Consider the following 23,288-nt stretch of genomic DNA (forward strand, 5'->3'; position numbering starts at 1 on the left):
GTACCCGGGACAAAAAATGACTCTCTGGGCAGTAGTGGCTCACACCTTTAATCCCAGCACTCGCAAGGCTGGTCTACAGAGTGACTTCTAGTCAGCCAGCGCTACACAGAGAAACCCTGTCTCAAAAAACACAAAACATGCAAACAAACAAGAACCACTGACAAGCAGATGCAACCCACTAGCTGCGGGTCACCAAGGAGTCCACAGTGAGAGCAGATTGGAAACTCCGGGCCCTGGCCACGCCCCCTCAGGCGCGGGGCTCCCATTGGCGTGCGCTCCGGGGGCGGGGCCAGCCGGGGCAGGGCGGAGCCTGCAGCGCGGGGTGTCTCCCGCCCGCCTGGGTAGGGGTCGTGCTGTCTTCGGACTCGGCTCCCCTCCGGTTGCGGCCATGGAGGACGATCGGAAGGACGCAGTCTATGGTAGGAATCTCCTCCGGCCTGGAGGTCGCCTGTGCCCACTTGGGGAGGAGAGGGGTTTTGAGGAAGGACGACATCTCAGAGCCTTAAAACAAAACACTCGTGGCTGCAGCCAGGACGAAGGCCCTTCTGCCCGCGCCCTCAGGCCTCTGCATCCCGCGCTGGCTCAGCCAGAGCGTTTGGCCCCAGCCCAAGTTGTCCCTTCCCTAGGATCCTCAAGCTTACTCCATTCCTCCTGAGCGATGGGCCGAGGAGTACGGCGCATGCTCCTTCCCTGGAGGTCCCGTTATCTGGGAGGATTAGATGGTGGGCGGGGGAGGGGAGGGGAGGCGGTCATAGCTTCGGGTGTGGGCAAGAACAGGGCCCCGACCTCTCCACATGTCCCGTCTCCTCAAGAGCCCAATGTTCTCTGCATCTCTGCCATTTACATCCAGAAGTAGCGATCCCAAGCTTTGGTGGGGAAACTGAGGCAAGGTAGTACGCACCTGTATACTGGAGTTGGGCGCTCATCCTGTCAGGGAAGGGCAGAAACGAGGGTGCCTTTGATGAGGGACAAGCTGGGTGCAATTCAGAAACTTTCTCTGCCTAAGCGGATTATTGCAGGTGTCTGTAATTTTAAGGGGTCCAGGAGACCGGGACCCTACCCTCCGTGAGGTCTGAGGGCGGCCTCAGCCACTTGAAGCTGGGGGTGGGGCCAGGATGCGGCTTTCTCACCCCGCCCGACTCCTCCGGATTCCCACGAACCGGGTGTTGAACTCTGAGCCTCCTTCCTCTTATCTATTTTGGGTTCCCTGGGCCCAAATCTGTCATGAGCCTTAAGTGGCATGGCTGAGACTATGGCAGAGGGGCTCTATCCCTCCCCCGATCTCCCACTTTGTGTGACAGGAACTTCCTGGAAACTGCTAGACGCTAGAGTCTTGGGGAGTGGGCCGGAAACGGCTCAAAAATAACTAGAAAAGCAAGTAGGCTCTCCCTGAGCCTCCTCCTCGTTCCCCATACTGTGCCCTAAAGAAAAACGTGAATGGGCAGATGAGAGGGTTCGACCTACCCTGCCCAGCCTAAAGAACCTAGCCTCCCAGGGACCTCCTGGGGTGCTTGAAGTTGCCAGCCCCAGACCACTAGAGAGGCTCGCTGCCCGAAGCCCAGGCTCTGGGGTCACTGGTGCTGTGCAAGTCTTGGGTGTGGCTGGCTGTCTCTGGTGTGGGAATCTCAGTCTGGGAGCCTGAGTACGCTTGGGTATCGCACCTGAGGGTATCGTTGGCCTTCTTGAAGTATGTTTGGAATAAGAATGGGGCAGAGTGAACAAAGATATGATTTGCCCAGGCTTGAATTTGGCCAAAGGGTGAGACTGTTTTTATGTGTACACGTGTGTGCTGGGGGGGGGGGGCATGCAGAGGGAAGCTATATATTGTGCTAGGGTGGAACTCAGGGCCTCGCGCCTGGTCAATAAACGATGGGACTGAAAGCTGGTAGTTCTTTTGTGTTTAGTGAGAATTGGAACCCAGATGGTGTCGCGCATGCTCAGAAAGCACTGGGGTGGAGGGGGTGGAACCCGGGGCTGGGAACAAGCTCTGCAAGCGCAGACTGGAACTCAAGGCAATGCCATGCTCAGGCTGGGACTGGACCCTCAAGGTCTCGCGGGTGCATTGCCGAAACCCAAGGCCTCAAGCATGTTCCGCAAGTGGCTGGGTCTACATCTCATTCTGCTGCTCAGCCAAACACCCCCAATTTCAGACCTCCAAGAATGGAACAAACGTTTCACAGGCAATGGTCTGCCAGAGAACACAGCAGTCCACCAAGCAGAGAAACCCCAGACCGCGTGGGAGTGGACAAGAGAATGAACATGTAATTATAGGTTGTTACGGTTGTAGAGCAACGGGCAAGACGTCATGCGTAGAAGAGCCACTAGGGTCTATTTTAAGAGATGAATGTTGGAGAGTGAAGGCCAGTGAGATGAATGGAGACAAGTGTCTTCCAGGCAGAAGGAACAGCAAACACACCACAAGCTTGCTTAATATTTTCCTCTGCAAGACTTGGGGAGCCTGTGAAAGATATCTACCTGGCTTCCAGGCCCACCATCCTACTTGGCTGCTTGCAAGTGGAATTTTTTTCTTCCTTCCTCCCTCCCTTTCTTCCTTCTTATGGATACCAAGGATTGAATGAACCCTGGGCCTCAAGTATGCAAATTGGTGGCTTAGGTCTTGCTGTGTAACTCAAATAGCCTTAAACTTGGCCTTCCCTTTGTGCCTCAGCCTTTACGAGTAGCTGGGATTTCAGGCCACCATGCTGTACTGTAGGTAGGATCTTGTTTTGCCTGTAGCTTAGCCCACCTCACCAAAGATGAAAAACCTGGACTGCGTAGACATCCCCATAACATTCCTGCAAAATAGTTTAAGGTTTCTCTCCAAATTCACAGTGTAGCCAAATGACTAATCCTCTTCCCTTCAACTTCGGAATTTTGGGATTATAGATGTGTACCACCACACCCAGGTTATTCAGTGCTGAGGAAGGAACCCAGGCTTTCCTGTGTGCTGGATAAGCACTCTACCAGTTGGGCTACAGCTCAGTGTCAGACTGCTCTTGGACACAATGGCTAATCCTACATACCAGTAGTGACTTCCCACTCGTCACTGTGCCCAATGGGAATGGCTTCAGGTAGACCCAGCTTCAAATCAAGGTTCTGGTTTTTGTTTGTTTTTTGTTTGAGACAGGGTTCCAGGGTTTCTCTGCATAGCTCTGGCTGTCCTGGAACTCACTCAGTAGACCATGCTGGCGTGGAACTCACCTGCCTGCCTCTGCCTCCCAGTGCTGGGCGCCACCACTCCCTGTTAAGGTTCTGATCTTTACATGCTCTATGACTCTGGGTGACTGGATGAGCTCTCTGAGCCTGCATCATTGTTCATAAGGCTAATGGTTGGCTGTCTTTTGATACTGGATCATAGGTAGTGCAGGCTGGAATTGAACTCACTACCTAGCCAAGAATGACCTTCAATTTATCATCTTGCTCCACCTTCTAAGTGCAGAGATGACAAGCATGTGCCACCATGCCTAGCCAGATTTGGGTTTTCAATATCTGGGAAGGTCTTGTGTGGTCAGGTGACCCTGGGGCTGGTGGCATGGAGGACATAGCTTATCTATGAACTAATGAACAAGCAAACCTATGTCAGGGAACAGAGTGAGGCATGACTGGGCAGGGCAGGAAGTGCCTTTCCCAGCAGATAACATGATTCTGGAAGAAGGTAGCAGCTCCACAGGAAAGGGAAATGGCTCAGGGCCTGGCCCGTGTCTTTAATGGCACAGCCTTCCTGCCAGCCCAGCCTTGGCATAAGCAAGAGAAGATTCTAAAACTCAAAGCAGGGGAAACACATAGTGAAGCCTGGCTAAAAAGCAGACTTCTTTGGCTAGGTTTGTACCTATTGGCACAGCACTTGCCAGGCACACACGGATCTCCAAGTTTCAGCCCCAGCGCCTCACAAACCAGGTGGTGGTGTCCCAGCTCCCGGGAGGTGGGGGAAGGAGGATTAGAGCTCAAGGTCATCGTTGGCTACACATGAGCTTGAGGCCAGCCTAGGCTACATGAAAGCCTGCCTCAAAAAAATTAATTAATTAATTAGTTAATTAATTAATTAAGGGCCTGATTAGATGGCTCGGTGGTTGTGAGTGCACACTGCTCCAGCAGAGGCCCTGAGTTTGATTCACAGCACCCGAATGGCAGTTACCACCTGTAACTCATTCCAACTCTATAGGCTTTCACATCCTCCTCCAAGTGCACCACACACTTGAACACAAATAAAAATAAAGAAATAAAAGCTAGGTGTGGTGGTGCACATCTTTAGTTCCAGCAACTGGGAAGCAAGCAGATCTCTGTGAGTTTGAGGCCAGCCTGGTCTACGGAGTGAGTTCCAAGACAGCCAGGGCTCAGCAAGTGTTCTTAACTACTGAGCCATCTGCTCAGCCTCACTATGATATTTTTATAACACACATGATATACTTTGATCATATTCACCCGTCACCCCCTCTCGTCTCCTCCCACTCCTTCTGATCCCTCTCTCTTTCCAACCAGTCCCTTTTACTCTGTGTTTTTTCTCTCTGTAGACCAAGCCGGCCTCAGATTCACAGAGATCTGCCTGCCTCTGCCTCCCAAATGCTGGGATTAAAGATGTGTGCCACCAGCACCCAGCCCAGTTTATGTATTTGTGTGTGTGTGTGTGTGTGTGTGTGTGTGAGAGAGAGAGAGAGAGAGAGAGAGAGAGAGAGAGAGAGAGAGAGAGAGAGGTGGGGGTGAGGAGTGAGGGCTGTGGGCTCCTTACCAGTGGCCACATCGCTGAGGAAAATCTCTCCCTCCCCAGCAATAGTTACTACCTGTCAATCCTCAGAGAGGGGCAGGGTCTGGTGAGTACCGCCTATCCACATATATACTTTTTGGGGTGTGTGCTCATGTGTACATATGTAGAGACCACAGGTTGTCACTTGGTGTTTCCCTCTGTTCCACTTTCGTAAGATTTTAAAAATACATTTACTCTTGCATTGTGTGTGTGAGGACAGGCCTCGGAAGTGAGTTCACGCCTTTTACAGTTTGCATTTGGAGGATGGTGCTCAGGGCATCAGGCTTGGCAGCAAGTCCTTTGCTTGTTGAGCCCTCCAGCTCTCTAGCTTATTTCCTGAGGCAGTGTCTGTCCCTCAGCCCGGTACAGTTTTTACCCCCAGCTTTTATGTGGGTACTGGGGACTGGAACTCAGGTCCTTATGCTTCAGGCCAAGGCTTTTACCCACTAAGCTGTTTCTCCGGGACTCCCCCACCCCCAGCCCCAGCCCCAGCCCCGACACATCTATATCTTTTTAGATTCATCATTTTTTATTTTATATGCATGGGTATTTTGCCTGAATGTATGTCTGCACCACGTGGATGCTTAGTGCCCACAAAAGTCAGACGAGAGTGTTGGGTCCTCTAGACCTGGAGTCGTGGATGGTTGTGAGCCACTGTGTGGTGCTGGGAGAGGGTCCTGTGCAGGAGCAGCCAGTGCCCAGTGAAGTACAGTGTAGCAGGACTGGAGAGCTGGCTCAGTGTAAGAGCACTGGCTGCTCTTGCAGAGGACCCTTCCTTTCCCAGCACCCACGTGGTGACTCACAACCAGGGGACCTGGTTCTCTCTTCTGACCTCTGCAGGCACCAAGCTCGTGCATTGTGCACAGACATAAGATGTGCAGGCAAGACACTCGTGTAAAATAAAATGAATTGACCTAATGTAAACATTTTGGGCCAGGCAGTGATGACGCACACCTTTAACCTTTAATCTCAATACTTGGGAGGCAGAGGCAGGCGGATCTCTGGGAGTTCAAGACCAGCCTGGTCTACAGAGCAAGTTCTAGGACATCCAGGCTACACAGAGAAACTCTGTTTGGGGGGGGGGGGGATAAAAACAAAACAACAGAAAATTATTTAAATATATACTTTTTATCTTTGTCCAAGGATGAGACTAGCCCTGCTTTGCTGGGGAGGAACAATATGCAGTTTTGTTACCGTGTGAATTAGCCAAGAGGGAAGAGTGTGGGAGAGGAAACTAGAGGTGTGGGCGAGACCCCGGGGTGAGGCAGTGTGACTTTCCTTTCATCCACCCCAGCACCACGATCATGGTGCTTCGGAGACAGAGGGTTACAGATGTGCTGGGTCTGTAGCTGGAGACAGCATCTGGAGGGAGAGAGAAATACTCACCTCTCCCAGTACAGGAAGTGAGGGTAAGGGCCGTTGCACATTGCATGTCTGGTTTTGTTTTTTTGCTTTTCTTTTTGTTTAATTCTGAATTGAAGTGTCTGTGTGTGTTTGGGACAGGATCTCTAGCTGCTCAGGCTGCTCTCAAACAGGACTGGCTTTGAGCTCCTAACCCACTTCCCTTCACCTTCTGATGGCTGGGGTGCGAGGCGTGCAGCACCCTGCCCAGCTGATGTGGTGCCCAGGAGGAAGGACCCAGGTTTCTCAGCATGCAAAGCCAGTGAAGCCCGGGCTCCGCCCGTGATACCTGTAGCTTTTATTGTACTTATTTATTTGTTTGTTTATTCGTTTGTTCGTTTTCTGAGACAGGTTCTCTCTACTTAACCCTGGGTGTCCTGGAGCTCAGCATGTAACCAGGCTGGCCTCGAACTCACAGAGATCTGACTGTCTCCACTTCCTGAGTGCTGGGATTAAAGGCGTACGCCACTATGCCCAGCTTTTAATTGATTAATTAATTATTAATTTTTGAGGGAAGCTCAGGCTGGTCTAGGATTCACTCTGCAGCCTCAACTGGCCTCAGTTTTGCCATCCTCCTGCCTCTGCTACCCGAGTGCTGGGATCGTCAGCCACCTGGCCCTTTCCTCCATCTTTCTCTCTTCCTACCTTCACTGCATGGGCACTGCCCCCAAATCCTTGTCAGAAGGACTTGTCTGAGCGGCTGAGATTTCCATTTTGTAGGCCAGGCCCAGACTTCTGGGAAGGCGGGGGCTGTGTAGGCGAGGCCTTGGACACTGGAGCCCTTGACTTAGCCAGTGTTTAGGAGTTGTGGGGGTTGGGTGTCACTTGATGTCCTGGCAAAAGCATTATGACAGGCTGCCTGTGTGGGTTCCCTTATCTCCCCCACACTGCTTGGGTGGATGAGCCCTCGTGCCCAGCCTGGCGGGACCTTCCACACTGTCCTCACAGGCCCACCTCCCCTCTTCTCCGCCACCATTGCTGCTCCCTGAGACTTGGTCTGGTTTCTTTTGCTCTTAGCCTCAACAGAAGACTAGGTAGATTACACAAAACGAGGGTTAGCGTCCAGTTTGCTCCAGGGTCACGGGCCTTTATCTGATGGTTTACTTGCTAGAAGAAATCCAAGAGTCCGGGAGCCACACGTGTGTGTGCTGTTTTTGTTCTTGCCGTGACTAGGGATCGAACCCAGGGCCACTGCCATGGGGGGCAAATGCTCTCCCTTAGAGCCACGCCTTCAACCGCTCACTGGGGGATTCTCAGCAGGAGTTCCACCACTGAACCACACCCCCATACCTTACTGAGGAATTGTCTTAGGGTTACTGTTGCTGTGATGAAACACCATGACCAAAAGCAACTTGGAGAGGAGAGGGTCTCTTTGGCTTTCATATCCTGAATCACAGTCCACTGACAGGAGCTAACTTCAGGAACTCACTGAAGAAGGAACTCAAAACAGGCAGGAACCTGGAGGCAGGAGCTTATGCAGAGGCCTTGGAGGGGAGCTGCTTACTGACTTGTACCTCATGGCTTGCTCAGCCTGCTTTCTTATAGAATCCAGGACCACCAGCCCAGGGGGGTCCCCACCCACAATGGGCTAGACCCTCCCCCATCAATCACTAGTTAAGAAAATACCCTACAGCCAGATCTTACAGTCTGTATTAGGATTCTCTAGAGTCTAGAGTAACAGAAGTTACAGAGTGAACTTCTCAGAAGTCGGCTCTGATGTCTGTGGAGGAGTGGACTTTCCAGCACGGTAAGATCAAGCAATGGAAGAGCAAAGTCTTCCTTCTTCCATGTCCTTTCATAGGCGTCCAGCAGAACTCATGATACAGATTAGATCTGGGTTAAAGGTGTGTCTTCCTACCTCAAAGATCTGAATTAGAAGTGCATCTTCCAGCTGGGTGGCAGTGGCACACGCCTTTAATCCCAGCACTCAGGAGGAGGAGCCAGGCGATCTCTGTGAGTTCGAGGCCAGCCTGGTCAACAGATCGAGATCCAGGACAGGCACCAAAACTACACAGAGAAACCTTGTCTCAAAAAACCAGAAAACAAAACAAACAAACAAAAAACCCTGCATCTTCCTACTTAAAATTAAGCAAAAAATTCCTCACAGGTGTACCTTCTATTTTTGGGTTTTAGTTCCAGATGTAGTTAAGTTGACAACCAAGAATAGCCATCAGAGAGGCGTTTTCTCAATTGGGGTTCCCTCTTAGATGACTCTGTGTCAAGTTGTCATGAAACTAGCCTGCACAGGGACACCAGGCAGATGCTCTACCACGGAGCCGCATCCCCAGCCCCTCAATGGTGGATTCTAGGCAAGGGTTCTACTGCTGAGTCATGTGTTTGCACGCACACGCTCTCTCTCTCTCTCTCTCTCTCTCTCTCTCTCTCTCTCTCTCTCTCTCTCTCTGTGTGTGTGTGTGTGTGTGTGTGTGTGTGTGTGTGTGTTTTGAGACAGGGTCTCACTAAGCTGACAAAGCTGACCTTTTTTGGGGTGGGGTACAAGGAGAAATCGTTTATTTTGGATCACAGTTCCCGTCCATCCCATGGGGAGGGTGAGACAGCGGAGCCTGAGGTGGTCACATGGCACCCACTGTGCGGGAAGAGAATGATGACCGCATTAGGAGTGGCCTTGCACTCTGTGCTTGAACTTGTTGTCCTCCCTGCTCAGCCTCCTCAGTAGCAAGAGTGACAGTCTTGTGCCACCACCAGACCCAGCTCCATTGTAAAGCCACTAGGGCTCAACGCAGAGGCACACTTCACGTTTCCTAATCACCTCCCAAAGGCCCAACTGTCTGCACTTAGTCATTATCTTAATACCTCCCAGTGGGCTGGAGCTGCAGATGGACAGGCTGCATTCAGACCCACATGCAGGAGCTACCAGAGAAGTGCCAGATTAGACACTAAAGGCCTCTCTGTCTATCCAATCTGTCGCTCACCAGCTGTGTGGATAAACCAAATGGGCTCAGTTTACCTCCCCATCAAGTGGAATCATACTTACATTAGCTCTTTCTTTCTTTCTTTCTTTCTTTCTTTCTTTCTTTCTTTCTTTCTTTCTTTCTCTTTCTTTCTTTCTTCCTTCCTTCCTTCCTTCCTTCCTTCCTTCCTTCCTTCCTTTCTTTCTTTCTTTCTTTCTTTCTTTCTTTTCCTGGCTTGCTTGCTTGCTTGCTTGCTTGCTTGCTGGCCTCGAACTACAGAGATTCACCTGCTTCTGCCTCCCGAGTGCTGGGATTAAAGGCGTGCGCCACCACTGCCTGGCTACATTAGCCTTTTCTATTTTCATTTTATTTACCACTTTACCCCGTGTGTGTGTGTGTGTGTGTGTGTGTGTGTGTGTGTGTGTGTGTGAAGGGGAGAGAGAGAGAGAGAGGAGAGGAGAGGAAAACAGGGAGGGAGAGGAAGAGAGCAGCATCCAGCAAGCATCTGTGTGAGCAAGAGCTGGGTGAGCAGCAAGCAGCAGAGGAGGCCAGAGGTGTTTGATCCCCTGGAGCCAGAGCTACCGGAAGGAACTCAGAGCCTCTGTAGAGCAGTGTGAGCTCTTACCTACTGAACCATGTCTCTGGTCTCCTTGTTGTTTTACTATGACAAAGTCTCATGTGCTCAGGCAGCTTTTGAAAAAATTGTATCTTGCCTGGTATGGTGGGGCACGACTTTTAATCGCAGCACTCAGGAGGCAGAGACAAGTGATCCTCTTGTGAGTTCTAGGCCAGCCTGGTCTACAGAGTGAGTTCCAGAACAGCCAGGGCTATGTAGACAGACCCTCTCAAAAGAACAGAAAAACAATTATTTATTGTGTGCACGTTTGTGCTTTGAGTTCCAAGTGTAAGGCGGGGTGCAGCCTGCAGGACTCCGCTCTCTGGGCCATCTCACCAGGGCAAGGAGGCCCTGATACATACTGTTTCCTTTTTGTGTGAGGTGTGAGTGTGTGAGCGTAGAGCACCAATGGCAACCCAGAATCCACCTGTCCCACTCCATTGATGACTGAGGTGACAGGCATGCAAAGCTGTGCCTTGCTTGCTTGCTTCCTCCCTCCCTTCCTTCCTTCTCTTCTTTCTTTTTCTTTCTTTTTCCAAGGGTATCATATGTAGTCCTGGCTGGCCAGGAACTTAATTAACTGAGATTAATGGTGTGTGTCACCGTGCCCAGCATATGCCTGATGTATGACACTGTTTCCTGGGGAGAGGAGACACTACTCACCCCAGAGAGGGAGCCCACACAGACTAACTTGGCGAGCCAATGAGGGTTTTTGTTGTTGTTGATGTTTGTTTGTTTGTTTTGTTTTGCTTTTTGGTTTTTCGAGACAGGGTTTCTCCGTGTAGTTTTGGTGCCTGTCCTAGATCTCACTCTGTAGCCCAGGCTGGCCTCGAACTCATTGAGATCCGCCTGGCTCTGCTTCCCGAGTGCTGGGATTAAAGGTATATGCCTCCACCACCGCCCAGCCCAATGAGTTTTGTTGCGGTTACCTACAGGAATATGGGTGAGGGGTCACTTACAGGAGCAGAAATGACGCAAAGACAGATGCATCACCAAAGCCCACCCCAGCCTGGGTGACAGCTCACGACGTCTGGAACCTGAGCACACGGCTCAGCCTGCAGGTTGGAGAGCGTCCTTCCCAGGTGCAGGTGGTCTAAACCTCTTCCAGGCAGCTTTTTGTCTGAGTGTTTGTAGCTTTCCTCCTGTGGGCACCACCTTTGCGGCTCAGCTTCACCCCCTCTTAGAGGTCCTCAGCTCTTACTGTTTACTCTGGCAGGGAGGGGCCGAGGGTCATCAGTCTCAGTGAGCTTTTGAAGCTACTTAGTTTTTGTTTACCTCCTTGTTTAAGGAGCTTCCCTACAGGATAGAACGTTTTAATCTATGTGTAGCAGAGGAGACTGTTACATACAATGCCTCCATCCATCAGTCCGGTGTGTGTGTGTGTGTGTGTGTGTGTCCCACCAAGGGTTTCTCTCTGTAGCCCTGGCTGTCCTAGAACTCCCTGTGTAGACCAGGCTGGCCTTGAACTCAGGGGTCCGCCTGCCTCTGCCTCCTGAGAACTGGGAATAAAGGCGTGCGCCGCCACACCCAGCTGAGTGCCTCACTTCTTAAATGGATTCTTAGAATTCAGTCTGGGGTCTCCATGGTTGCTATCAAGTGCTCTTACCCGTGTAGCTGTAGCCCCAGCCAATGACCTTGAACTTCCGATTCTCTGTTTCCCAGGGGCTGAGATGGCCAGCATGTACACCCTATTTATTCGACCCGGGGGATGGAGCAGGACTTCCTGCCTCCTAGGCAGGTGCTTTGGCCACTTCCTCCTCCCCTCTTTCACGCTCGCTTTCTGTTCGTACCATCTGGCATTGTGGTTGCAAAGACCCGGCCCTTTCCCATCCTGTAAGTATTGGATCAGCCTCCATGATCAGAAACTGTTAGCTTTTGCGGCTTCCCACCTTTCTCATCCCCAAGTAGCTGAGCTTAATGAGCTACTAGAGCCCATCAGATGGGAATGTTCTCCTGTTTTCCTGAGAGGCCTCAGTGCCGGGCCTGAGCCAAGCCCATTCTGGATGACTACTCTACATTTAAACCAAGTTACATTTATTTATTATGTGTGTGGGGGCTGCAGGCAAGCCCGCTCACTTCATAGCATGCACACGGAGGTCAGAGGTCAGGAAAAACTTACAGGAGTCAGTTCTTTGCCTTCAGCATGTGGGGCCTGGGGATGGAACTCGGGTCATCAGTCCTGGCGGCAAGCTCCTCTACTTCTGAACCATTTCACCCCTGTCTGCGTTCTGAATTCTGTCTGAAGGTTAACCCGAGTTCCATCTTTCTCTGAGAGAGAGCTGTCAGCTGCTAGACAACAGAATCCCACACGCTCTCTCTCCTGGATAGGTCTTTCGTTCTTGCTCAGTCATTCTCCGCGGCTCCCGCTTGCCCATCAATCCTAAGTTGGGGGCAACACTTAGAGCTGGCAGGCATGGGTTTCCCAGGGGAAGTGGATTGAAAGGTGTCAGCAATGACTCTCTGTGTGGCTGTTCCCCTCGGCCAGGCATCCCGGTTGACACTAGAAACATCCAGTGCTCCCTTATCCTCCCTCCCACTTGCCCGACCAACCTTCCTATCAGAGACACAGTTTCCTGGAGCTTCTTCGTGCTTCTAGTTGTTTGAGGTTTTATATATTTGTATGATTAATTCCTGTGGAATTTGTCTGCCTCTGAGTCAGGCCTATTTTCTTCCACTTACATATCAAGCATACCGACTTAAACATTTTTGCTTTATCTGTGGACTGAAAATTTGTAGCTGAGTTTCTCTCTCAGTTTACTATGTCGCTGAGGCCAGCCATGAACTCCAGGTCTTCCTAAAGGCTCCTCCTCCTCCTCGTCCTCCTCGTCCTCCTCCTCTTCCTCCTCCTCCTCCTCCTCCTCCTCCTCCTCCTCCTCCTCGTCCTCCTCCTCCTCCTCCTTCTCGTCCTCCTCCTCCTCGTCCTCCTCCTCCTTCTTCTTTCTCCTCCTCCTCCTCTTCCTCCTTCTTCTTTCTCCTCCTCCTCCTCTTCCTCCTTCTTCTTCTTTCTCCTCCTCGTCCTCCTCCTCCTCGTCCTTCTTCTGCCCAGTTTTTGGAGACAGAGTTTCTCTGTGTACCTGTTGGCTTTTCTGGCCTCAAACTCACAGAGATCCACCTGCCTCTCCCTCCCGAGTGCTGGGATTGAAGGAGTACGCCACCACTGCCCAGCGAGGGCACCTTCCTAATGCTGGTCACAGGTGTGTGACCCAGGCCAGCTTTAAATTCTTGGTGTGGTTTCGCTTCTGTTTTTGACAGTGTCTCCCTGTGTAACACTGACTGGCTTAGAACTTGCTCTGTAGACCAGGTTACCCTGGAACTCATAGAGGTCCACTTGTCTCTGCCTCCAGAGTGCTGAGATTAAAAGTGTGTGCCACAGTGGCCTGCTCAAAGTTTTAAAATGTTTAAAAAGTATCTGTTTACTTTTATTTCATGTGTATGCACGAGTGCCTGCAAGTACATCTGTTTACCGTGTACCTGGTGCCCTGAGAGGTGGAAGAGGTGCGTGGAGTTTCAGGAGGAGCTGTCATGTGGGTGCTGGGAATTGAACTCCAGTCCTCAGCAAGAACAGCAAGCGTTTTCAACCCCTGAGCCACCTCTCTAGCCCCAAGTAGTTCATTTATTTCAGCCAGGGTGTAGCTATGCAGCCCAGGGTGGCCTCAACTCAAGGCAATCCTGCTTCAGCCTCTCAAGTGCTGGGGTGACACTTGTAGAACACCAAGCCCAGAATTTAGGGGAAAGAGGTTCCTGGGGATTGAACTTAGGGCTTTACAGAAATCAGACTACTAAGCACTCCATCTCAAATAAAGGAACTGGATATGAAGCAAGACTCCTTGGGCTCAGCTCAGAGCCCAACACCAAAGGAGCGGTCATCACCCTGCTGGGTCAGGTTGAGAGGCAGAGGTTTGCAAATGACCTTGACAAGAATGAGATGACACTGAGGCCTCCGTGAAGAGTAGCAGGGGTCAGGTGAGCCCATGTGAGGGAGCCATTTGAGGGCTGTCATTGAGGATGTGGTGGTTGGGGACACTTTGACTGTCCACAAGGGACTGTCTAGCTTGGAACAGAAGCAGCTTGTTGCCTGGGACCAATCTGCTCTGTCCACTGCTAAATCTAGGTGAGGGCTGCTCTTGAGGCCCGCTGGGGCTTCAAGAAACACAGCGTCTCTTTGAGAGCTCTGGGCAGCCTGGGTCAGCTTGGAGCTTTTAGCCCCGCCTGTTTGCTGAAGCTGTGGCTTGGGGGTCAGGCAAGGCTTCTTTACAGTGAGCCAGAGGAGGGGAGGTGGCCTTTCTCTGGGGACAACTGATTAGAGAGCAGAGCCCAGCTGGGTGTGCTAGACTCTGAGGTGGCAGCTGCAGGTATTAATAGTTTTTGTGGGAGAGTGTTCAGCTAGAACTCATGCCTTCCCCAGGTTAGGCTCTACGACTGAGCCACGCCCCCAGTCCCTCATGGGGAAGGGGGGGATTTTGGCAGGTGCTCTACCACTGAGCCACACCCCAGCTCCTCACTGGGGATTCTAGGCAGGACTCTACCACTGAGCCACGACCCCAGCCCCTTATTGGGGGATTTTGGCAGGTGCTCTACCACTGAGCCACGCCCCCAGCCCCTCACTGGGGGATTCTAGGCAGGGACTCTCACTGAGCCACACCTCCAGCCCCTCACTGGGGGATTCTAGGCAGGGGCTCTACCACGGAGTCTCTTCCCAGCCTCTCACTGGGGGATTCTAGGTAGCAGTTCTATCACTGAGTCTGCCTCAGTGTGGTTTGATGGTTGTTTTGGGTGTGTACAGTAGTGATGAGGGGTATAGACAGGGACTCTCACCATGTGTGTTGGGTGCCCTTATAGTACACACATATGATGGCATACACATTACACCAACTGTATACCCTGCTTCTTTGTGTTTTGCTTTTTTTTCTTCTTCTTCTTCTGAGACAGGGTTTCTCTGTGTAGCTTTGGCGCCTTTCCTGGAACTCACTCTGTAGCCCAGGCTGGCCTCAAACTCACAGAGATCTGCCTGCCTCTGCCTCCCGAGTGCTGGGATTAAAGGTGTGTGCTACCAGCACCTGGATACCCTGCTTCTTCAGTATACTTCCTGGTGGATTAAATACCCTTATGGAAATGCACAATCTATACCTCCATGCCTACTGTATAATGTGACCCCAGCTGTGCCCCATGCTGACACCTGCTGTTGACCCCACCATGACTGAACACCCGACAGCTCATCTTTTGCGTCCTTAAGCCCTAGTGCTGGCTGCATACCCCTGGCATCCTGTGCCTGATCCCAGAGGCCAGGATTGGCATTTTCTGCTGCTGCTGTGTGAATCTCAGACTGGTCTTGAACCTTATCTTTTTAAAAAAATTTTTATTTATTTTCATTTTATATGCATTGGTGTTTTGTCTGCATGTATGTCTGAGTGAGGACATCAGGTCCCCTGAAACCAGAGTTACAGACAGCTGCCATGTGGGTGCTGGGAATTGAACCTGGGTCCTCTGGAAGAGCAGCTAGTGCTCTTAACCTCTGAGCTAAATCTCCAACCCTTGAACTTGATCTTACATGTGGTCTAGCCAGATTTTTCTTGTTTTGAAAGAGATTGGAGAGGCTGACCTCTTACAGCACCTATAGACAAGCGAAAATTACCCACCCCCATAAATACAATTATTTTTTTCCGAGGCAGGGTCTCACTGTGTAGCTCTGGCTGTCCTGGAACTCTCTTTGTAGACCAGGCTGGCCTCAAACTCACAGAGATCGGAAATAAAATGTTTAAAAAAAAAAAAAAAAGAAAAAAAATCCAGGTATAATGGCGTGTGCCTCTCAAGACCCCAGCATTCTGAAGGCCAAAGCAGGAGGATCCTTGAGAGTTAGAGGCTAGTCAGACATGCATAGTGAGACCCTGCATCAAAACAAACACACACACATGAGGGGCGAGAGAGACGCTCAGTGTTTGCTATTCTTGGAAAGGATCCAGGCTCAATCCTAGCACTGGGGAGACAGAGGCAGAAGGATGAATAGTTTAAGATTGTGCCTGCCTGAACATGAGCTGTATGCCCGCAAGACTCTCTCTAAAAAAATAATTAAAAAGAGCCAATAGACCCCCGCCCCATTCCATCCATTTATTTGAGTTTTAGCCCAAATATTTTCTCTTTGGTTGCTTGTTTTTTGTTGTTGTTATTTTGTTTTGTTTTCCGAGAGAGGGTTTCTCTGTGTGTCCTAGAACTCGCTCTGTAGACCAGGCTGGCCTCGAACTCAGAGATCCACCTGGCTCTGCCTCCCGAGTTCTGGGGTTAAAGGCATGAGCCCCACCGCCGGCATATCTGCCTGCTTTCTTTCCTCTCTGTGCCTCAGTTTCCATCTTGCATGGTGGAGCAGTCAGGATGATCTTTTAGGGTTGAGGAGTGTCCCTGGATGCATTGTCGCGTGGGTAGGTGGAAGGTGGATGGATGGAGGGTGAAGCCAGAGCCCGGAGGAGCCACCTCAGGCTCCTGGGTGGGGGCTGGGTGAAGGTGGGGGCAGGGAGGGCTAAATCCGGCCTTCCAGTGAGTGGCAGGAGCAGCTGCGGCCCCGCCCGGCCCGGCCCCCTGGGTCGGTCCCTCCCCTCTTGGTTATTTGGCTGGGGCCTGTCTGACCGGTTTGGGCCGTCCCGCCTGCCACTCTGCTTGGAGGAACTGCTGCGGGTGGCGGCTGTGTCCGGGAGGGCACGGACCGTCAGGGCGCCGTCCGGGCTGCACTGCAGGGATGGGGAAGGATTCACAGCATTACTACGGGAAGCACGGTATGCGAGCCCTCCTTGTGCACCCTGGGGAGAGCAGTGGGGACCTTAGACTGTCAGGGAAGGTTGCAAAAGGGAGGGGAGTAATTACACTTGAATCACAGCCCCACCGCCACCGCCCCCCACCGCCCCCCGCCCCGGCCGTCCCATGTGAGCTCCGACAGCTGCCTCAGACACCGGTCCACTCTCCAGGGCCTGCACCCATACCCAGAACACCTGCACCTCTCCGCAGTGGACTTCGCGTTCTTTGCTCTGATCCTTGTAAGGTTCCCAGGCATTTTCCCTGGGACAGCAAGCTGATCCATCAGCTGGTTACCCCCAGGGACTCTAGTTCCTGCTGTGGTCTCTGGTGACCTCAGAGTGTGAGTGTAGTCCCCTGGAGGTAGGATGCAGATACAACTCTGCGCTCCTTATGGCTTGGGGACCCTGTGTCCCAGCTTCCTTGGCTATGTCTTCTCACCAACCCTGCTTAATCCTATTGACTTTCAGGGACGCCTCAGAAATACGACCCCACCTTCAAAGGACCCATTTACAACAGGTAGGAGGCCTTACCTTCCTGGGGAAGAGGGGAAAGAATGGGAGACTGTCTGTGTCCCTGCATTCTCCAGCAAAGCGGGGTAAACCATTGCGATGTGAGTCAAAAGCTAATTTCCTTAAGGTTCTAGACTCCTCCCGGTGGAGCTGGGAACGGAATTTAGCCTCACACACCGGAGGCTTGCATTGTGCCCCTGCCCTGGCGTAGATCCTTTTCTTTCCTTTTTTTACATTCGTGTGTGTGTGTGAGTGTGTGTGCGTGTGTGTGTGTGTGTGTGTGTGTGTGTGTGTGTGTGCATGCGCGTCAGTATGTATGGGTGGCGTGTGCATGTGTCGCTGTGCATGTGTGGAGGTCAGAGGACAACCTCAGGAGTTGGTTTTCTCCTTCTATCATGTGGGTCCCAAGGATCCAAAACAGTTTGCCCGCATCTGCTGAACCATCGCCCTGACCCTCCCTCTCTCTACCTCAGTGCTAAGCAAGGGCGCCACCACTGGGTGCCAATCCCACCCCTACTTTTTGTTTGTTTGTTTACTTTTGTGGGTTTTTTTTTGTTTGTTTGTTTGTTTGTTTTTTGGTTTTTCGAGACAGGGTTTCTCTGTGTAGCTTTGCGCCTTTCCTGGATCTCGCTCTGTAGACCAGGCTAGCCTCGAACTCACAGAGATCCGCCTGGCTCTGCCTCCCAAGTGCTGGGATTAAAGCCGTGCGCCACCACCGCCTGGCGGGGTTTTTGTTTTTGAGACAGGGTCTTTCTTTGTAGTTCTGGCCGTCCTGGAACCCTGTAAGTAGACCAGGCTGGCCTCGATCCCGGAGAGATCCACTTGTCTCTACATGAGCCTTGTACACATAAACAAAATTTTATTTCAGCTGGATGTGGCTTCCCAGTCCTGTAATCCCAGCTATTTAGGAGGCAAGAGGATCAAAAGTTCAAGGCCTTGGGGGGAGGGTAATACAATCATAATATATTGCATGGAATTCTCAAATTATTAATACAAGTATTTAAAAAAGAGAGTCCTGCCGGGCAGTGGTGGCGCACGCCTTTAATCCCAGCACTCGGGAGGCAGAGCCAGGCGGATCTCTGTGAGTTCGAGGCCAGCCTGGGCTACCAAGTGAGTTCCAGGAGAGGCACAAAGCTACACAGAGAAACCTTGTCTCAAAAAAACCAAAAAAAAAAGAGAGTCCTTGTCGGACTACATGCAGTTCAAGGGCCCTGATGCCCTCTTCTGGAGTCCACAGGCACTAGGGGCAAACATGACTCACAGACGTGCTGTGCTGATAAGACACCCATACACCTAAGTACAAAACTCTAAAAATGCACATAGGCCAGGTGTGGTAGCATATACCTTTAATCCCAGCACTCAGGGGGCAGGGGTAGGTGGATCTCTGTGAGTTTGTGGCCAGTCTGGTCTACAGAGTGAGTTTTAGGCTAACCAAGGCTACATGGTGAGACCCCTTTTCAAAAAAGGGGAAAATAAGGCACACGATCCTTAGCCCACACTTCAGATTCCTCATAAAAGGGTGTGTGTAAGTCAGGTGTGCTGATGCTGCTATCCTCCCCAGGGGCTGCACAGATGTCATTTGCTGTGTGTTGCTCTTCTTGGCCATTGTAGGCTACGTGGCTGTGGGCATCATAGGTAAGTTTGGAAAGGGAGAGGACTTGGGCTTCTCTGGGAGGGGCCAGCACAGCCTCTGGGGTACAGAGTGGTACTGTGGCTGGGAAGGGACAGAGCCTCTGAATCTCTGGGTCTCTCCTCAGCCTGGACCCATGGAGACCCTCGGAAGGTGATCTACCCTACTGATAGCCGGGGCGAGTTCTGTGGGCAGAAGGGAACAAAAAATGCGTGAGTTTGTTTATTTATATGTGTGTGTGTACTCAAGCCACAAACACCCGTGTGGAGTTCAGAGAGTCTGTACTTTTCTTCCGTCGTGTGATTCCCAGGGATGGAACTCAGGTTGGCAGGCCTGGTGCCCTAACCCTCTGAGCCATCTCTGGGCCCGATAGGTGAGAAGCTTGACCAACTCTGTTCACCTCCTCCAACCCAGGGACAAACCCTTCTTGTTTTACTTCAACATCGTGAAGTGTGCCAGCCCCCTGGTCCTGCTGGAATTTCAGTGTCCCACCCCTCAGGTAACGTGTCCCACCTCTTCCTGTTCCCTCCCATGTTTCCCATAGCCCTCTCCTCGTGAACACCGAGGACCTCTGTCCTGGATGGAGTCTCAGTGTCCTGATTCCACATCCCTTCGTTCCACTCCCCCAGATCTGTGTCAAGCAATGCCCGGACCGCTTTCTCACCTTCCTGGATGCACGCAACTCTCATAACTTTGATTATTACAAGCAGTTCTGCGTGCCCGGCTTCAAGAACAATAAAGTGAGCAGAAAGACCCTTTCGGTGCCCAGGGAGGGAACATGGGAGGGGACACAGGAGGGTGCCCTCCTCAGGGATTCACTTCTTCTTCCCATTCTGTCTGCAGGGGTTGGCTGAGGTGCTCCGAGATGGGGAGTGTCCAGCGGTTATCACCCCCAGCAAACCCTGTGAGTACTGGGGACCCCACGGGACCAGGTGACACTGGGGAATCGGCAAGGGCTGGTGTGACAGTCTCTTCTGGTCCCACAGTGGCCCGGCGGTGCTTCCCAGCCATCCACGCCAACAAAGGGGTCCTCATGGTGGGCAATAAGACGACCTATGAGGATGGACATGGCACCATGAAGAACATCACAGAACTGGTGGAGGGTGCCAAGTGAGAAGGCAGCCCTCTAGTAGACGCGCCTGGGCGTCCTGGGTGGGACTGGAGCTGGCTTTTCTGGGTATGACTTGAGTCTCTTCCACCCCTAGGAAGGCCAACATGGTTCTAGAGGCCCGGCATCTCGCCATGAAGATATTTGAAGATTACACTGTATCCTGGTACTGGATTGTGATGTGAGTTGGAAAGAAGGTGGCTGTCCCCTGGCTACCACATCTGTGAGCCTAAGGATAGTGTCACTCACGCTCCTGTCTTATTCCCCAGAGGTTTGGTCATTGCCATGGTGCTGAGTCTCCTGTTTATCATCCTGTTGCGATTCCTGGCAGGCATTATGGTCTGGGTGATGATTGTCATGGTGATCCTGGTACTTGGCTATGGTGCGTCTCCCTCTTCCTCCTACTCTTCCCTGTCTAAGGTCTGGAAAGTGCCAGTGCCTTTTGCCCTGGTGACAGCTCATCAGAAATGTCATCTTAAGCCTTCAGATGTTTGTCACTGTGTAACTCACATGCTTGTGAAAATGTTCACGCTACTGTTCCTGCTACAACAGTGCTGCTGTTGGAAGCACTTTGAGGGAGCCAGAGCCCGTCAAGAGGGCTTGCTGGGGCTAAGCTTGTAACTCAGGCACTTGCCTATATCCTGCCAGTGAGGGGCTGTGATTGTAGCTCAGTGGTAGATCCCCTGCCTGGAATGCCCCCAGCGAGGGGCTGGTGTCCTGGCTCAGTGTGACAGTACCAGCACATGCAAGGTCCCCTACCACAAAAAAAGAGAAAAGAAAAAAAATTTCCCTCTGAACTTTGAGAACCAGGGCCCTGGTTGGTATTTTTAATCAACAATAAAAAACATTATGAAGACATCCACTTAGTCTAGTGAGTAGGCTTATGCACTGTAGTACCTAAGGTGCTGGGTTCAAATACCAGCTTCGCTGCTTCCTAGCTCTGTCCTTGGGCACATGACTAAGCCTCCCTATGTATAATTACTTCCACCATCTGGTGGGAATAATTAATGTTTCCTAGTTGGAGACTTAATGAGAAGGTGGTGATGTAGTAATGTGATGGTCTTATCAAGAGGAGGGCCTGTGCAGGGCGGAGGCCTGGTGAGGAACCAGTGGCTCATGTTCTGATTAAGTCTTCTTCTTTTGTGTTTGTTTGTTTGGGGGAGTAGTTTTTCGAGACAGGGTTTCTCTGTGTAGCCTGGCTGTCCTGGAACTCACTCTCTAGACCAGGCTGGCTTTGAACTCAGAGATCTGTCTGTCTCTGCCTCTGGAGTGCTGGGATTAAATGCCAGTGAGTATCTCCACTGCCTGGCTTTTCTTTTGTATTTTTATATTACGTTCATTTATTGTGTGTGTCTGTGTGCACGCATATGTGTGTGGATACACGTATTGTGTGTGTCTGTGTGCATGCATATGTGTGTGGATACACGTGCACCACGACGCGTATATAGAGGCCAGAGGACAAGTTGGTTTCTCTCCTTTAACTATGTGGGTACCAGGGATTGAATTTAGGTCATCAGGCTCAGCAGCGGGTACCATCATCCACTGAGCCTTTATTCTAATTTTCTTCCTTTTTTTTTTTTTTTTTCTTTTTTTTTTCGAGACAGGGTTTCTCTGTGTAGCTTTGCGCCTTTCCTGGAACTCGCTTTGGAAACCAGGCTGGCCTCGAACTCACAGAGATCCGCCTGCCTCTGCCTTCCGAGTGCTGGGATTAAAGGCGTGCGCCACCACCGCCCGGCCTAATTTTCTTCCTTTTAAACTCCCTGAAATGATAAATGCTTGGGAGCTCAATCTGAAGATGCAGATCCCACAACATTTGTGTTAGCATGGTGGTACATGCCTGTTATCATCTGCCAAAGGAGGCGAGGTCAGGAGGATCATAAATTTGAATATAGATCCTGCCACATAGTAAGAGCTTGTCTCAAAAATAGAAAAAAAAATTATTCATGTTAATCACAGTTCGAGCTGTTGTTGGCAATTTAGGTGACTATTTTTGTTTTGTTTTTTGAGACAGGGTCTCAGTGTCTATAGCCCTGGCTGGCCTGGAACTAGCTGTGGTGATAATATTGTGTACCCTAATAAACTTTGCCTGAAGATCAGAGGACAGAACAAGCCACAGCCACCACCTCTTACCTCACCAATTCCTCAGCCTGAAGGAACCTCAGCCAATAGGCCTCTAGCCAAATGAGCTTCCTCAGCTGAAAAGGCTTTAATTCCTGTCTCCTCACGCCTTATATACCTTTCACTGCCTGGCCTCTGTGTTTAATCTAGTGGCTTATTCTGTCCTCTGATCTTCAGGCAAAGTTTATTAGGGTACACAATATATATTAATTATAACTTTCTTTTATTATTTTAGACAAAAAAAGGGGAAATGTGGTGGTATATTGTGCACCCTAATAAACTTTGCCTGAAGATCAGAGGACAGAACAAGCCACTAGATTAAACATAGATGCCAGGCAATGGTGGCACACACCTTTAATCCTAGCATTCAGGAGGCAGAGATCCGTCTGGATCTCTGTGAGTTCAAAGCCACCCTGTACTACATGAGATTGACTCAGTCTAGGAGAGAAACAGAGCCAGGCAGTGGTGACATACACCTTTAATGCCAGCACTAGGGAGTCACAGGTCTTTAATCCCAGCACTTGAGAGGTTGAGACAGGAAGTGATATGGCAGGGCAGAGAAAGGTATATAAGGCTGAGGAGACAGGAACTAGAAGCTTTTCAGGCTGAGGAGTCCTAGAGGTGAGAGGTGGCACTGGCTTATTCCTTTGTCTTTCTGTTCTTTCAGCATTTACCACAATTTCTGGCTCTGGGGTTTTTTATTAAAAGACCATTTTAAGATTCGTGTTACAACTAACCATGTAAAGATCTGCCTTCCTCTGCCTCTCGAGTACTGGCTTTAAAGGCCTGGGCCACCCTTTAAATCTGGCTGCAGGTTGTCATCGGGTGGGAATCCTAACACCCATTCATTCTTTCATCCATTTATCAATCTAGAGCCTGGTCTTATAGCAAGTTCCAGGCCAGCCAGGCCTACATAGTGAGACCCTGTCTCAAAAAACAAACAAAAAAGAAAATTACTGTCTGGGTTGTGGCTCTATGCAGGTATATTTCACTGCTATATGGAGTACTCGAGACTGAGTGGAGAGGCAGGCTCTGATGTCTCCTTGGTGGATCTTGGCTTCCAGACAGACCTCCGAGTGTACCTACACTTGCGGCAGACCTGGATGGCCTTCAGTGAGTTCTGTCGTCTGCCCCCATGCTTGCATTGTGGGAAATCTTGGAGGGGTTAGGGTAGGCTCCCAAAAAGCTTACTCTCAGTTCTTACAGAAATCATTTAATTGTATGTTACTTTATTTATTTTTAAATCAATTTTATTTGTCATTACTTTTTGTTTTATTTTGTTTTTTGAGACAGAGTTTCTCTGTGTAGCTTTGCACCTTTCCTGGAACTCACTCTGTAGCCCAGGCTGACCTCGAACTCACAGAGATCCACCTGCCTCTGCCTCCCGAGTGCTGGGATTAAAGGCATGCGCCACCACCGCCCAGACTATTTATCATTACTTTTAATTTTTAAAAATTATATATTGTATTT

At 50.8% G+C, this 23,288-nt stretch overlaps 1 protein-coding gene across 3 annotated transcripts in view; it reads left to right on the plus strand.

Moving 5' to 3' along the window:
- The first annotated feature begins 285 nt into the window (after positions 1 to 285).
- The window catches only part of Slc44a2 (solute carrier family 44 member 2), a 33,335-nt gene continuing 10,332 nt past the window's right edge, over positions 286 to 23,288 (plus strand). The window contains exons 1-11 of one of the 3 annotated variants that reach the window (XM_059267428.1): positions 286 to 419; positions 16,921 to 16,969; positions 18,524 to 18,597; positions 18,720 to 18,804; positions 19,007 to 19,091; positions 19,222 to 19,332; positions 19,436 to 19,496; positions 19,579 to 19,702; positions 19,798 to 19,881; positions 19,970 to 20,082; positions 22,800 to 22,931. In XM_059267428.1, coding sequence (XP_059123411.1) covers positions 389 to 419; positions 16,921 to 16,969; positions 18,524 to 18,597; positions 18,720 to 18,804; positions 19,007 to 19,091; positions 19,222 to 19,332; positions 19,436 to 19,496; positions 19,579 to 19,702; positions 19,798 to 19,881; positions 19,970 to 20,082; positions 22,800 to 22,931 — 949 coding nt within the window. In that variant the 5' untranslated portion in view covers positions 286 to 388. Of the gene's footprint in view, positions 420 to 16,284; positions 16,435 to 16,920; positions 16,970 to 18,523; positions 18,598 to 18,719; positions 18,805 to 19,006; positions 19,092 to 19,221; positions 19,333 to 19,435; positions 19,497 to 19,578; positions 19,703 to 19,797; positions 19,882 to 19,969; positions 20,083 to 22,799; positions 22,932 to 23,288 lie in introns of those variants that run through there. The other 2 variants (XM_059267427.1, XM_059267429.1) reach the window with 2 other exon arrangements.

This window comes from Peromyscus eremicus, chromosome 7 (assembly GCF_949786415.1).
Source record: "Peromyscus eremicus chromosome 7, PerEre_H2_v1, whole genome shotgun sequence".
In the NCBI taxonomy this organism is placed as follows: Eukaryota; Metazoa; Chordata; class Mammalia; order Rodentia; family Cricetidae; genus Peromyscus; species Peromyscus eremicus.